This window comes from Pelophylax lessonae, assembly GCF_965119305.1.
Source record: "Pelophylax lessonae genome assembly, chromosome: 2".
Lineage (NCBI taxonomy): Eukaryota > Metazoa > Chordata > Amphibia > Anura > Ranidae > Pelophylax > Pelophylax lessonae.
Genome location: NC_138769.1, coordinates 400,539,702 through 400,553,009, shown reverse-complemented (window position 1 = coordinate 400,553,009; position 13,308 = coordinate 400,539,702). Strand labels below are relative to the sequence as shown.

The following is a 13,308-nucleotide window of genomic DNA, read 5'->3' as shown; positions in this document are numbered from 1 at the left end:
TAAAGAAGAGATGGAAGGGCCATAACTCCAGTTGGTTTGTATTTTTTAAAACACTTTACATGTGTGGCCTTTAAAAGAAGGTGGCCCATAGTGATACGTTTTTTCTAAAATGTAATCGATGTCACCTTATTTGGACGTTTAAATCTGCATATCTCTATAATCTGTCTGTTGCTCATAAATGGCCAACAATATATTCCTAATTTACTAGACAATGTTTAAAAACAAACCTCACAACTGAAATCCGTTTCAGCTTCCAATGTTGTAACCTTAACCTTAAATGTCCTTTGCTGCTTTTTCTTCTTTAGTCCCCGGATGGACATAGCTGATGATGCAGACACTGGGTGTATCCTAGGAAAGAAAAAAATAATTTATATTACAACAGTGTGAAGAACATAAATTCGTTTAAGATTCTGCATGGCAGAACCCAGATTGGCTGAGCTGTACTGCATTCCCCAGTGCCAGTGTTGTGAACATGCATACAGGTGGGAAGTGACACTGCTTATAGTCATAGAGCAGGTGGTGTCACCTTTCTGACTATGCTGTGTGGCAGATGTGTGAATCACAAATGCTACCTTAGATAGTCCGCATCGTATTTATGTATTTTGTTATGGGATCAGAGTTCAGTTTTAAATATAATTGTTCTAGCAACATAAAATACAACACATTTTAATTTAAATTCTCTAAGGATAGAATACACTATATTACCAAAAGTATTAGGGCGTCTGCTTTACACGCACATGAACTTTAATGGCATCCCAGTCTTAGTCCGTAGGGTTCAATATTGAGTTGGCCCACCTTTTGCAGCTATAACAGCTCCAACTCTTCTGGGAAGGCTGTCCACAAGGTTTAGAAGTGTGTCTATGGGAATGTTTGACCATTCTTTCAGAAGGGCATTTGTGAGGTCAGGCACTGATGGTGGACGAGAAGGCCTGGTCCGCAGTTTCTGCTATAATTCATCCCAAAGGTGTTCAATCGCGTTGAGGTCAGGACCTGGCTTTGTGCACTAGTCCAAATCATTTGGTGGAGGGGGAATATGGTGTGGAGTTGTTTTTCAGGGGTTAGGCTTGGCCCCTTAGTTCCAGGGAAGGGAACTCTTAAGGTGTCAGCATACCAAAACATTTTGGACAATTTCATGCTCCTTTGTGGGAACAGTTTGGAGATGGCCCTTCCTGTTCCAACATGACTGCACACCAGTGCACAAAGCAAGGTCCATAAAGACATGGATAAGTGTGTTTGGGGGGGAGGAACTTGACTGGCCTGCACATAGTCCTGACCTCAGCCCGATAGAACACCTTTGGAATAAATTAGAGCAGAGACTGCGAGCCAGGCCTTTTCATCCAACATGAGTGCCTAACCTCACAAATGCAGTACTGGAAGGATGGTCAAACATTCCCATAGACACACTCCTTGTGGACAGCCTTCCCAGAAGAGTTGAAGCTGTTATAGCTGCCAAGGGTGGGCCAACTCAATATTGAACCCTACAGACTAAGACTGGAATTCCATTAAAGTTCATGTGCGTGTAAAGGCAGGAGTCCCAATACTTTTGGTAATTTAGTGTACATTAGATACAAAGCTAAAAAGTCACAGTACAAAATCTCCACCGACTGCATCTTTGTTTACTCGTCCCCTGACGTTTTTCGTGGGGCAATGTCATACAAGGAGCCCCATTAGACATGCCTTGTCTCTCATTTATAAACTTCTGCTCGGGGGAATCCTCTCTGACAACTCTTAAGTTTCTGGATCAATGAGAGAGAGATCTCCAAATCAAACTGACGCCATAGGACCATACAAAAATAGTAACCCTTTCTTACAAATGCTCTATTTGTAATAAATACCAAGAAACCAGTAACAAAATTGTAAAGTGGTGGTTCCAAACCCCTGCCTTGCTACATCATATATATTCTTCGGTGCCGGATACCTGTTGGCGCTGGGATATGGGAAGGGGTGACATGATACATATTTTTTGGTCCTGTCTGGTGTTTTTGGAAACTGGTCCATTCCATAGTACAGAAGTCCATATATGCGGTCATTTTTTCCTTTTACGCCAACCTATTCTCCTGCTGAAGACTTAAAAACACTCAGTTGTGAGGCATTTAATTAACACTGCACGCACTTGCCACTTGTATCCCTATGTGGTGGAAATCATGTACACCACCCTCCCTGTCCCTTTGGTTCCACAGAATATAAGAGAAATGGAGAATAGGGTTTTGAAGGGTACGGTGGAGAAAACTCGTTACTGTGATTTCATTTATTTCATTGTTTATTGCTGTACTACAGAACTACAGCAAATTTTGACAGGCTGAATTACCTCTTAGAGGTTATATTATACCCTTTGAGATGCTCAGTATTTTTGTATATTTTATATGTTGCTATTTTATATCCTCTTCACCTCTGGAATATTTATCTCCCTTCCTGACCAGGCAATTTTTTGCGATACGGCACTGCATTACTTTAACTGACAATTGTGCGACGCTGTACCCGAGTTTTCTTTTGGTGGTATTTGATCACTTTTGTGTTATTTATTTATTTATTTTTTACGCTATAAACAAAGAGCGACCAACAATTTAGAAAAAAAAAAACAATATTTCTTATTTTCTGCTCTAAAACACATCCAATAAAAAAAAAAAAACTTTTTCATCAATTTAGGCCAATATGTATTCTGCTACATATTTTTGGTTAAAAAAAATCCCAATTAACGTGTATTGATTGGTTTGCGCAAACTATGGGATATTTTTATTTTATTTTATTATTTTACTAACGATGGTGGAGATCAGCGACCTATAGTAAGACTGGGATATTGTGGTGGACAAATCGGACACCTAACTGACACTTTTGACACTTTTTTGGGGACCAGTGACATTATTACGGTGATCAGCGCTAACGATATGCACTGTCACTGTACTAATGATAGTGGGAGGGAAGAAGTTAACATCAGGGGTGATTAAAAGGTTAACTGTGTGCCTAGCTGATGATTCAGTGTGGGGGAGGTGGTTTACTAGTGGAAGACATGAATCTGTGTTTCTGCTTTACAGAAACACATGATCAATGTCTTCTGTAATGACAGAATGACAACCTGCCTTGTTTACATAGGCAGACTGGAATTCTGTTAGTGTACCAAATGATCAGCGGGAGCCAGCGGACATCGAGTCCACGGGACACGCTGATCAATTCCCACTGTTTAAAATGACAGTGGCAGCGAGCTGCCATGGTGCGCACTTGCGCCCAAAACCCCCCGAAGTGCGGAATCACGTATTTATATACACGTGAATCCGCGCAGTGCGGCTGCCCTGTAGCAGTAAATCTGCTATGGGGCGGTTGGCAAGTGGATATAATTCTAAAAAAAAAAGTTTTCACAAATGAACATGACACTGGTGTCACAGAGCATTATACGTTTTATAGAGAGCACAGCAGAGACTGTTTGCTTTCAAATTGTCTCTTTAAATGAAAATCTGTAGAGAGAGCTGGATGAGCTACACCTCGGACTTATTCACAATGTCTACCTTCTGAGGCTGAGCTTTTGAGCTTTTTCAGCAAATCATATAGGATTAGCAAGTCCAACATTTTATAAGGTGTCTACAGTTAGAAATATACTTTCTATCTATCTATCTATCTATCTATCTATCTATCTATCTATCTATCTATCTATCTATCTATCTATCTATCTATCTATCTATCTATCTATCTATCTATCTATCTATCTATCTATCTATCTATCTATCTATCTATCTATCCTCTTTTGATGTTTTTATATTTTTAAATGAAATTATTTTTACAAAGTAGGAGCATACTTAATGCACCAGCACATAAACTTTTAGAGATGATTATGCTGGAATTGCTGGAATAATAAAACATTCCAACAGTGTCCTAGCAATGAATCACAGAATGAAATCAATGCCACTTAATCATCATTGAAGCATGATTCCTGCATTCATTTTACTCACCCTCCCTTTGTTTATGGCCAGTAAGTCCTGGTAATCACTTTGAGTACCACTTACTCATGCTCTATATATATATTTGGCAGTGATTTGTCTGAGAAATGTTCGCATTACAGCCAGTACATTTGTTAAATAAATACTTTAGCGTGTCCTTTACCAATGTATAAGTTGTGTAAATATATATATATATATATATATATATATACATATACATACAGTGGTGATCGTAAGTTTGGGCACCCCAGGTAAAAATTGGTATTAATGTGCATAAAGAAGCCAAGGAAAGATGGAATAATCTCCAAAAGGCATCACATTACAGATTAGATATTCTTATAATATGTCAACAAAAGTTAGATTTTATTTCCATCATTGACACTTTCAAAATGACAGAAAACAAAAAAATGGCGTCTGCAAAAGTTTGGGCACCCTGCAGAATTTATAGCATGCACTGCCCCCTTTGCAAGGCTGAGACCTGCCAGTGTCATGGATTGTTTTCAATCATCGTCTGGGAAGACCAGGTGATGTCAATCTCAAAGGTTTTAAATGGCCAGACTCATCTGACCTTGCGCCAACAATCAGCACCATGGGATCTTCTAAGCAGTTGTCTAGAAAACTGAAACTGAAAATAGTTGACGCTCACAAAGCTGGAGAAGGCTATAAGAAGATAGCAAAGCGTTTTCAGATATCAATATCCTCTGTTCGGAATGTAATTAAGAAATGGCAGTCATCAGGAACAGTGGAAGTTAAAGCAAGATCTGGAAGACCATGAAAAATTCTACGTCCTCACCACAAAAATCAGCGTTTGAACTTTGCAAATGAACATATAGACAGGCCTGATGCACTTTGGAAACAAGTTCTGTGGACCGATCAGGTTAAAATTTAACTTTTTTGAAAGGTTACATTTGGAGGTACGTTTGGAGAAGGTACATTTGGAGAAGGTACGTTTGGAGAAGAAGGGGCACAGAATTGAATGAAAAGAACCTCTGTCCAACTGTTAAGCATGGGGGTGGATCAATCATGATTTGGGGTTGTATTGCAGCCAGTGGCACAGGGAACATCTCACGAGTAGAAGGAAAAATGGATTCAATAAAATTTCAGCAAATTTTGGATGGTAACTTGATGCCATCTGTGAAAAAGCTGAAGTTAAAGAGAGGATGGCTTCTACAAATGGATAATGATCCTAAACACACCTCGAAATCCACGGGGGATTACATCAAGAGGCGTAAACTGAAGGTTTTGCCATGGCCTTCACAATCTCCTGACCTCGACATAATTGAAAATCTATGGATAGACCTTAAAAGAGCAGTGCGTGACAGACAGCCCAGAAATCTCAAAGGACTGGAAGACTTTTTGAAGGAAGAATGGGCAAAGATACCTCAAACAAGAATTGAAAGACTCTTGGCTGGCTACAAAAAGCATTTACAAGCTGTGATACTTGCCAAAGGGGGCAGTACAAGATAATAACTCTCATGGGTGCCCAAACTTTTGCAGACGCCATTTTTTTGTTTTCTGTTATTTTGAAAGTGTAAGTGATGGAAATAAAATCAAACTTTTGTTGACATATTATAGGAATGTCTAATCTGTAATTTGATGCCTTTTGGAGAATTTTCCATCTTTCCTTGGCTCCTGTATGCACATTAATACAAACGTTCGATCCCTACTATATATATAAATATAGTATTTTAGCAAACTTTATTTAAGAGCATTAGCTGAATTTGTTCCCTAGTTTTTTAGATATGAGCCCATACTAGTGCACTTGCTGATATCCTTCTAAGTCTTTTCGAAGTGGGGGGTCTCATACTCAGTGCCCCACAGTATCTCATTTGAACTGTCTATCTTTTGGAACCACGTCCCTCTGTCCCTCTTTCATCCACTGTTCTCTTTGTTTTTGATATTATATAAAGACATCTTTAAAAATTTACTATTTAACTACCAAAACTGTTAAACCACACTAAACGTTTCATCCCACCTCTAAAGTATTGCATTTTTTGCTTAGAAAGGCCAGTATAGAAGAAAATAAGTGGTTGTGGCTTGTGACTTTTACCAGATACTTTTTGCTTTTTTCATTCTTCTTTGACCATTGGAAGTGTTGAAGAGGTATGTTCTTTACCTACATGTTTTGTGCTAAAAGGTGACCCTCTGACCCATTTCAGAAAGTTGGAAGGTATTATCATACTCATAGGATCCATCTCAACTCTGTACACTACAGATGAGGCCTGTAATTTGACCTGATGCACACTTCTAGGAAAGAATGTAAGCCAAACACAATTGAAAGTACTAAGGATTCTGGGTAATCTTGTTTACAAACTTTTGATTGTAAACTGTATTTTTGATTTAGTTGATAGCAGACGCATAAAGTGTAGGTAAGGGGTGAAGGAGGATATGGGGGTTCAGTTTTCCCACCATGGCCATGGTGCCATGGTGCAGGCTAGTGTAACCCTGGCTGGGGGGGCACTTTAAAGAGCATGAACCACACAGCCCAGGTATACCTTTCTTCTCCTCCCCCAGACCATGAATAGACAGCTCAGCCTAATTATTCTCCTCTGGGAACCCAAGGTTCATCCCTCCTCCCAAAGTGAAAAATTATGCATGGCTCTGGTTGGTAGGAAGAACAATGTAATTTTATAATTTTTATCTACAATAAGGGGCCATTCAGACCTTTGAGTTGCGATAACAAGCTGTACAACATCTTAAAGCAATGCACAGTAACACCAGGCGAAGTCTGGTGAACTGAAATGCTATTTATTTTGAATGGCACCCTGAAACGCGTAGACTAGGCTGTGCTAGATGGAGCACTGCAGTGCATGACTTTTATATACCACAATGCACAGATGTGGACTTTATGTGTATTGTGCTTTGCTACTTTGAAAATAAAAATGGCTTTTTTTCCTTTAAACAAATGTATTTTAACCATTTCTGTGGACCAAGCCTATTTCTAAATCTTGTTGTTTAAGTTTGAGTTAAATTCAGTATTTTTTGCTAGAAAATTACTTATAAACCACTCCCAAACATTATATACTTTTTTAGCAGAGACCCTAGTGAATAAAATTGAGATCTTTGCAATACTTTGTCACACTGTATTTGCGTAGCGGTCTTACAAACACAATTTTTTGGGAAAAAAATAACTTTTTTAATTAAAAAATAAGAAAAAAGTAAAGTTAGCCCAATTTCTTTCACTAATGTGAAAGATAATGTTACGCTGAGTAAACTGATACCTAAAATGTCATGCCTCAAAATTGCGCGCGCTCATGGAATGGTGACAAACAATTGTACTTAAAAATCTTCATAGGCGACGTTTTAAAAATTTCTACTGGCTACCAGTTTAGAGTTACAGAGAAGGTCTTACGCTAGAATTATTGCTCTCGCTCGCGGCCGCGGCAATACCTCACATGTGTGGTTTTAACACATTTTACATATGTGGGCACGACTTCCGTATGTGTTCGCTTCTGCGTGTGAGCTTGGAGGGACGGGGCACTTTAATTTTTTTTCTTTCTTATCTATTTTATTTTTGTTTTTACACTGTCCCTTTAAAAAAAAAAAATAATTTTTTGATCACTTTTATTACTATTACAAGGAATGTAAACATCCCTTGTAAAAGAAATCAGCAGGACAGGTCCTCTTTAATGTGAGATCTGGGGTCAAAAAGACCTCAGATCTCACATCTACCTTTCAAAGCAATAAATAAAAAAATAAATAAAAAAAAGTCCCTTTAAGGTCGTTGGGCAGAAGTGACATCTGAAGTCGCTCCGGTCCTCCACGGCCATAGAGCCGAGTTGGGGCCATCATGCCCTCACTCAACTTCCTGCCCAGGACCTGAAGGACCGGATAGTTTTCCCTGCTACCGACGGCTCCAGTAAGCGGGGAAAACGATCAGGAAGCCCACCCCCTCTCTCTCCACCCATAAAAGTAATGCCGCATTGAATTCCCTGCTGGGACCACTTTTATGTGAAAGACCACCGGATCTGTAGGAAAATACCAGGGTTATGGCAGCTATGTGCTGCCATAACTCCGGTATTTAACAGCAAAGTATCGACGTAAATACACAGTTGGCGGTCCGAAAGTGGTTAAAAGCAAACCTGTCACATATTAAGAAATATCACAGCGATGCAGAACTTGTAGAACCAATTTCCCAAAACTGCGCTATGCGCTATTTGCTAGAAAATATCAAATGGGATAGAACCCTGGGAACAAAGAACATGGAGGAAAAATGGGAATGTTTCAAGAGCATACTAAACAAAGGGATTGGCCATTGCATTCCAAAGGGAAATAATTTAAAAGAGCAAAACTAAACCCTAGGTGGCTAAACTCCAACATAAAAATGCATATTAATACTAAAGCAAAGGCCTTCAAAAAATACAAGGCGGAGGGGTCATTGGCAGCATTCCAACAGTACAAAGAGTGTAATAAGAAATGTAAAGGCGAAATCAAGATGGCTAAAATAGAACACGAGAGACATATAGCGGAAGAGAGTAAAAAACCCCCAAGAAATTCTTTAAGTATATAAATAGTAAGAAAGCGAGGCCAGAACACATTGGCCCCATAAAAGATGATGAAGGGAATCTGGCCACAGAGGACAGAGTGAAGGCGAAAGTGGTAAATAATTTCTTCTCTTCAGTCTTCACAAAAGAATTGGTGGGGCTACACTAACCCAGCTTGTAATGCTAAACTAAATAATACACCTCAGGAAGTACCCCCATGGCTAACAGAAGATAGACTTAGAACGAAACTAGAGAAACTTAACGTAAATAAATCACTGGGACTGGATGGCTTGCACCCGAGGGTTCTTCAAGAGCTCAGCCAGGTGATAGCCAGACCATTTTTCATAATCTTAAAGGATAGTCTACAGATGGGTATGGTGCCAGCTGATTGGAAAAAAGATATATTCCGGGTAACTATAGGCCGGTCAGCCTAACATCAGTAGTCTGCAGGATTTTGGAGGGGATGTTGAGAGACTACATACAAGACTTTAGTAATGAAAACTGTATTATTAGTAGTAATCAGCATGGATTCATGAAAAATCATTCTTGCCAGATTATTCTATTAACCTTCTACGTTGTAGTGAGTTGCCATCTAGATAAATTAAGGCCTGTGGATGTGGTGTATCTGGACTTTGCAAAGGCATTTGACACAGTTCCCCACAAATGCTTACTGTACAAACTAAGGTACGTAGGTGTGGACCATAGGGTGAGTGCCTGGATAGAGAACTGGCTCCAGGGGAGAGTCCAGAGGGTGGTGATAAATGGGGAGTACTTGGATTGGGCGGGTGTGGAAAGTGGGGTCCCCCAAGGTCCTGTCCTGGGACCAATCCTGTTTAATTTATTCATAAACGACCTAGAGGAGGGAATATCTAGCACAATCTCAGCATTTGCCGATGATACTAAATTAAGCATGCCAATATCTTCGATGCAGGATGTGGAAACCTTACAAGCGGACCTGAACAAAATAATGGTGTGGGCAACTACATGGCAGATGAGGTTTAATGTTGAAAAATGTAAAGTAATGCACTTGGGCATCAGAAACATGAAAGTAAGCTACTCAATAGGGGGAAAACCTCTGGGTGAATCTAAGATGGAAAAGGACCTGGGGGTCCTAGTGGACAACAGGCTTGGCAGTGGCATGCAATGCCAAGCCGCTGCAAGCAAAGCCAACAAAATACTGGCATGTAGAAAAAAAAAGGGGATTCACTCCAGAAATAAAGAGATTATTCTCCCACTCTACAAGTCCCTGGTCCGGCCACACTTGGAGTATGCCGTCCAGTTCTGGGCACCGGTCCTCAGAAAGGATGTGCTGGAACTGGAGAGAGTCCAGAGAAGGGCAACAAAAATTATTTGGGGAATGGAGGACATCAGCTATGAGGAAAGACTCCGGGCACTGGGCTTATTCTCTCTGGAGAAGAGATGCTTGAGGGGGGATATGATATCAATGTACAAATACTGTACTGGTGAGGACCCTAGCAAAAGGAACAAACTTTTCAGAGAAAGGGAATACAATAAGACACGGGGCCACTCACTAAAACTAGAGGAAAAATGGTTTAACCTAAAAAGATGTAAGGAGTTCTTTACTGTCAGAGCAGTAAGGATGTGGAATTCTCTTCCCCAAGCAGTGGTATCAGCAAGGAGCATCAATAGCTTCAAAAAACTATTAGATGGGCACCTTAACGACCACAACATACAGGGGTTTACAATGTACATTTAACATCAAATCACACACACACATCATAGTTTGAACTGGATGGACTGATGTCTTTTTTCAACTTCACAAACTATGTAACTATGTAACCATGTAGATTAGTACATTTGGACATTAGTAGAAAGTCAGTCGTCTGGGGGATTTTGCAGAATGCTGCATAAAAGTACAACACTTTGATATTTTTAGTATGACAGCACATAGCATGACTTTTGTTTTACATTTATCTAGACATGAACTTTGAGAGAATATGTTGTTTTAATTCATTTTCATACTTCTGCAAGTCCAAAAGCTTATTGCTGGTGACAGGTTCCCTTTAAAAAGTCTGTCACAATATTTTATAATCAAAAATTTCACTAAAAAATATTTTATATTCACTTATAGATTCATATTTAGTTGTGAATATTGTGATGATAACAATTGCCTATAATATTTTGTTCTGATAATTGAGCTTCTCTATAAATGTTTACTTTGCATAAAATTATAGAATCATGGCATATCAATTTATAAATTCTGTGATAATTAAATACATATTAATAAAAAAAAAAAAAAAAAATGCTACAAGTGTTATAAAGTATTATGTAAGAATTTGTGCTGGAAATTTAAATTTATGTATAAGTTTACCTTTTTAAGGTTAACTAAACCCATAAAAAAAACATTTTATATATGACAGCTTCCGGGCATTAGATGTGGTGGCTTAATTCGTTTTCTATTCTCTTTCAAACTAGGAACATTTTTAGCAAACAGAGAAAATACTTGCTGATCTTTCTGTAGCATCCTCTAGTGTGCTATTTGGTTAGTTCAGGCAAATTTAAGGTGTGACTCCAGGTTAGTTTGTGAGTCAGAAATTGGGTTAGGGTTACTGCAGGTCACGCTGGATGGCTCTACAGAAGCAAGTCTCTGGCACCTCCCCCTGTTTGGAGAAACTTCTAGAAGTTAGTGGGCGGAGGCCAGGAGGACTAATCTGCATACTTGAGGGAACTTGGCTAATCCCCAGACAGAATGTCCTTGCAGGGCAGCTGAGTCAGCCCTTAGTTCTGGGAGAGCCATGCTAGCCTGTGAGTCGGGTGCAAGATGTAGTGCTGAGGACCCTATGTCTAGAAGATGGGGGGGGTTGGCTCTGCCTCCAGGCTGGGCTCAGGCTGGCTTGGGAAAATCCTATCAGCATCTCAGTTTGAGAGGGAATATTGCCTAAGAAGCAGCAGGGCGCAAATAGGACAGTGTGAGCACATCAGCACACCCAGGGATTTACAAGTAGCAAGCTATTAGGAGGACAGCATTGTGCTTAACCCTTCCTATCCCTTGCCCTGGGAGATCTTCAGAGTAGCCAGGTGGACTGGTGGACAAGCAGCCAGGTGGGCTGGTAGTTCCTGCACGCAGTAGAGCTGGGATGCAGTTTCTATAGTGGAGTTTGTGATACTCTTGAATGCAGCTTATAACACAATGTACTATTTTCTAAAAGGAACTAAGCATTCCTAGTCCTCAAAGGGCTTTGACCAAAGACTGTCAGTGTCCAGGAAGGAGGACAGTTCAGGATCTTGTACATAGGAAGGAAGTTGTCCCTGTTTATTGTTTTAGTCATGCTGGAAATCCCATAATTGTGATTCCCCATCCAAGTTATCACCCCTAATAAAACAACAAAACCGAATTCAGAGACTGTTCCTTGTGTCTGGATGGATGTGAAGAATGCTTGTTGTCCGACTGTGCAGGAGTAGGGGAACCAGTTATCAGCAGCCCTTGGGGGGTAGTGCTACATTGCCAAGAGCACAATGTCCTTGTCACTTCCTGTGCTTTGCAGAGAAGAAAAACATCCCTCCTAGCTATCTTCTGTATGGCTTTGCTATGGCTATGTCTCTGCCCCCATGTAATGGAGATGAAGAGATACAGACATGTTTGTACTCCATATCAGGAAAGCCTAGGGTGAAAACTATGGCTCCTTCCAAAGATACAGCGGAGGAATGATGTAGCCACCCAGAGACAGGAAGTGTGTTATTTGCAGGATGACCAGGTAAAAATAAAGCAAAAGAAGCTTAAAAACAAAACCAAATAAAAAACGGCACACCAAGAACTAGTAATCTGATATACCCTATATTACATTTTTAGTTTTGGTTTAAATACACTTTGGGAAATTATATAAAATAGGAAATTATCATTTTGATGCATGTTGCTTATGTGCAAAAGTTATACATTTTCAATCCCTATCTCTTTATTTACCCAATATCTTATATCATCCTTCACCCCTTTTACCAGGTCCCTGTGACTATAGAAAAATGTATAATTCATGAAACAAAATTGATGCTTTCCTGTTTCCTAGTTTTCTCGGCCTTCGGGAAAGAATCAGAATCCATCTGATATTTCTACAGCACTTCCTCTTCAGTAAATACAATATGGCATCAATCAGTATACACGTCAGTATAATTTATATACATCTATATATATTTCCTTCTAATAAATATGTTACCTTACCAGTTTTCAAAACTGTCAATGTCTTGACGTTAACAAATAGGACATATTTAGATAAGACAGTAGTGTTCACGATTAAGACAGTAATAAGACAGTAGTGTTTTCACGATTTCTAAAGAACGATCCAGCATCCAGTATGTCTTATATGGAAAGTTCAAGCTCCAGCTTTCTGCTGTAATCTGTCCGGAGTATACGAGCAGCAAAATAAAAATGAAATGATCCGTCTTCTCCTCGAGGCTTCAAACAATTTGACAAAGTAATCCTGCTGCCAATGAGTCATTTCTGCAGTTTTCTTGTCATCACAGCTTGGTATAGATTCCAGAGAGAAATGTCATGAAGAAAAAGAAGTCGTTAAAACACATAAGCATGTAATTCTATCTGTATTCTGTACTGCCAGTAATCTCTCCTACAGGTATATGGGAGTGAAAGAAAGAGGAAGGTAGGCAGAGCTGTAATCCAGGATACACATGTTAAGTCAGTAATGGCAGGTGTGTCAACCAATGAGAGGAATGTCTATAACCTTAAAGGAATGATAGTTGAGTCATAGTGAAATGTCGGAGAATGCTTCCCTCATCAGGTGTGAGTTAAACAGCAACAGGCAGAGCTGCGAGTCAGTGAAGAAACACAAATAACCTCCATTGAAATGTTTCAGGCTGTCAGCGACAACATCGTTTATTTTGTAGGCATCATTTATTATTTACGTATCTGTTAGTAAAAGTGTATT

General features: G+C 39.5%; 1 protein-coding gene across 1 annotated transcript in view; it reads right to left on the bottom strand.

Annotated features, from left to right (window-relative positions):
- LOC309547201 (merlin-like) overlaps positions 1–13,022 on the bottom strand; it is a 116,123-nt gene extending 103,101 nt beyond the window's left edge. The window contains exons 1-3 of the mRNA XM_082246997.1: positions 12,687–13,022; positions 12,588–12,654; positions 228–348 (exon numbers count right to left, since the gene is read on the bottom strand). Coding sequence (XP_082103123.1) covers positions 228–320 — 93 coding nt within the window. The 5' untranslated portion in view covers positions 321–348; positions 12,588–12,654; positions 12,687–13,022. The remainder of the gene's footprint in view (positions 1–227; positions 349–12,587; positions 12,655–12,686) is intronic.
- Between the last annotated feature and the right edge of the window lie 286 nt (positions 13,023–13,308).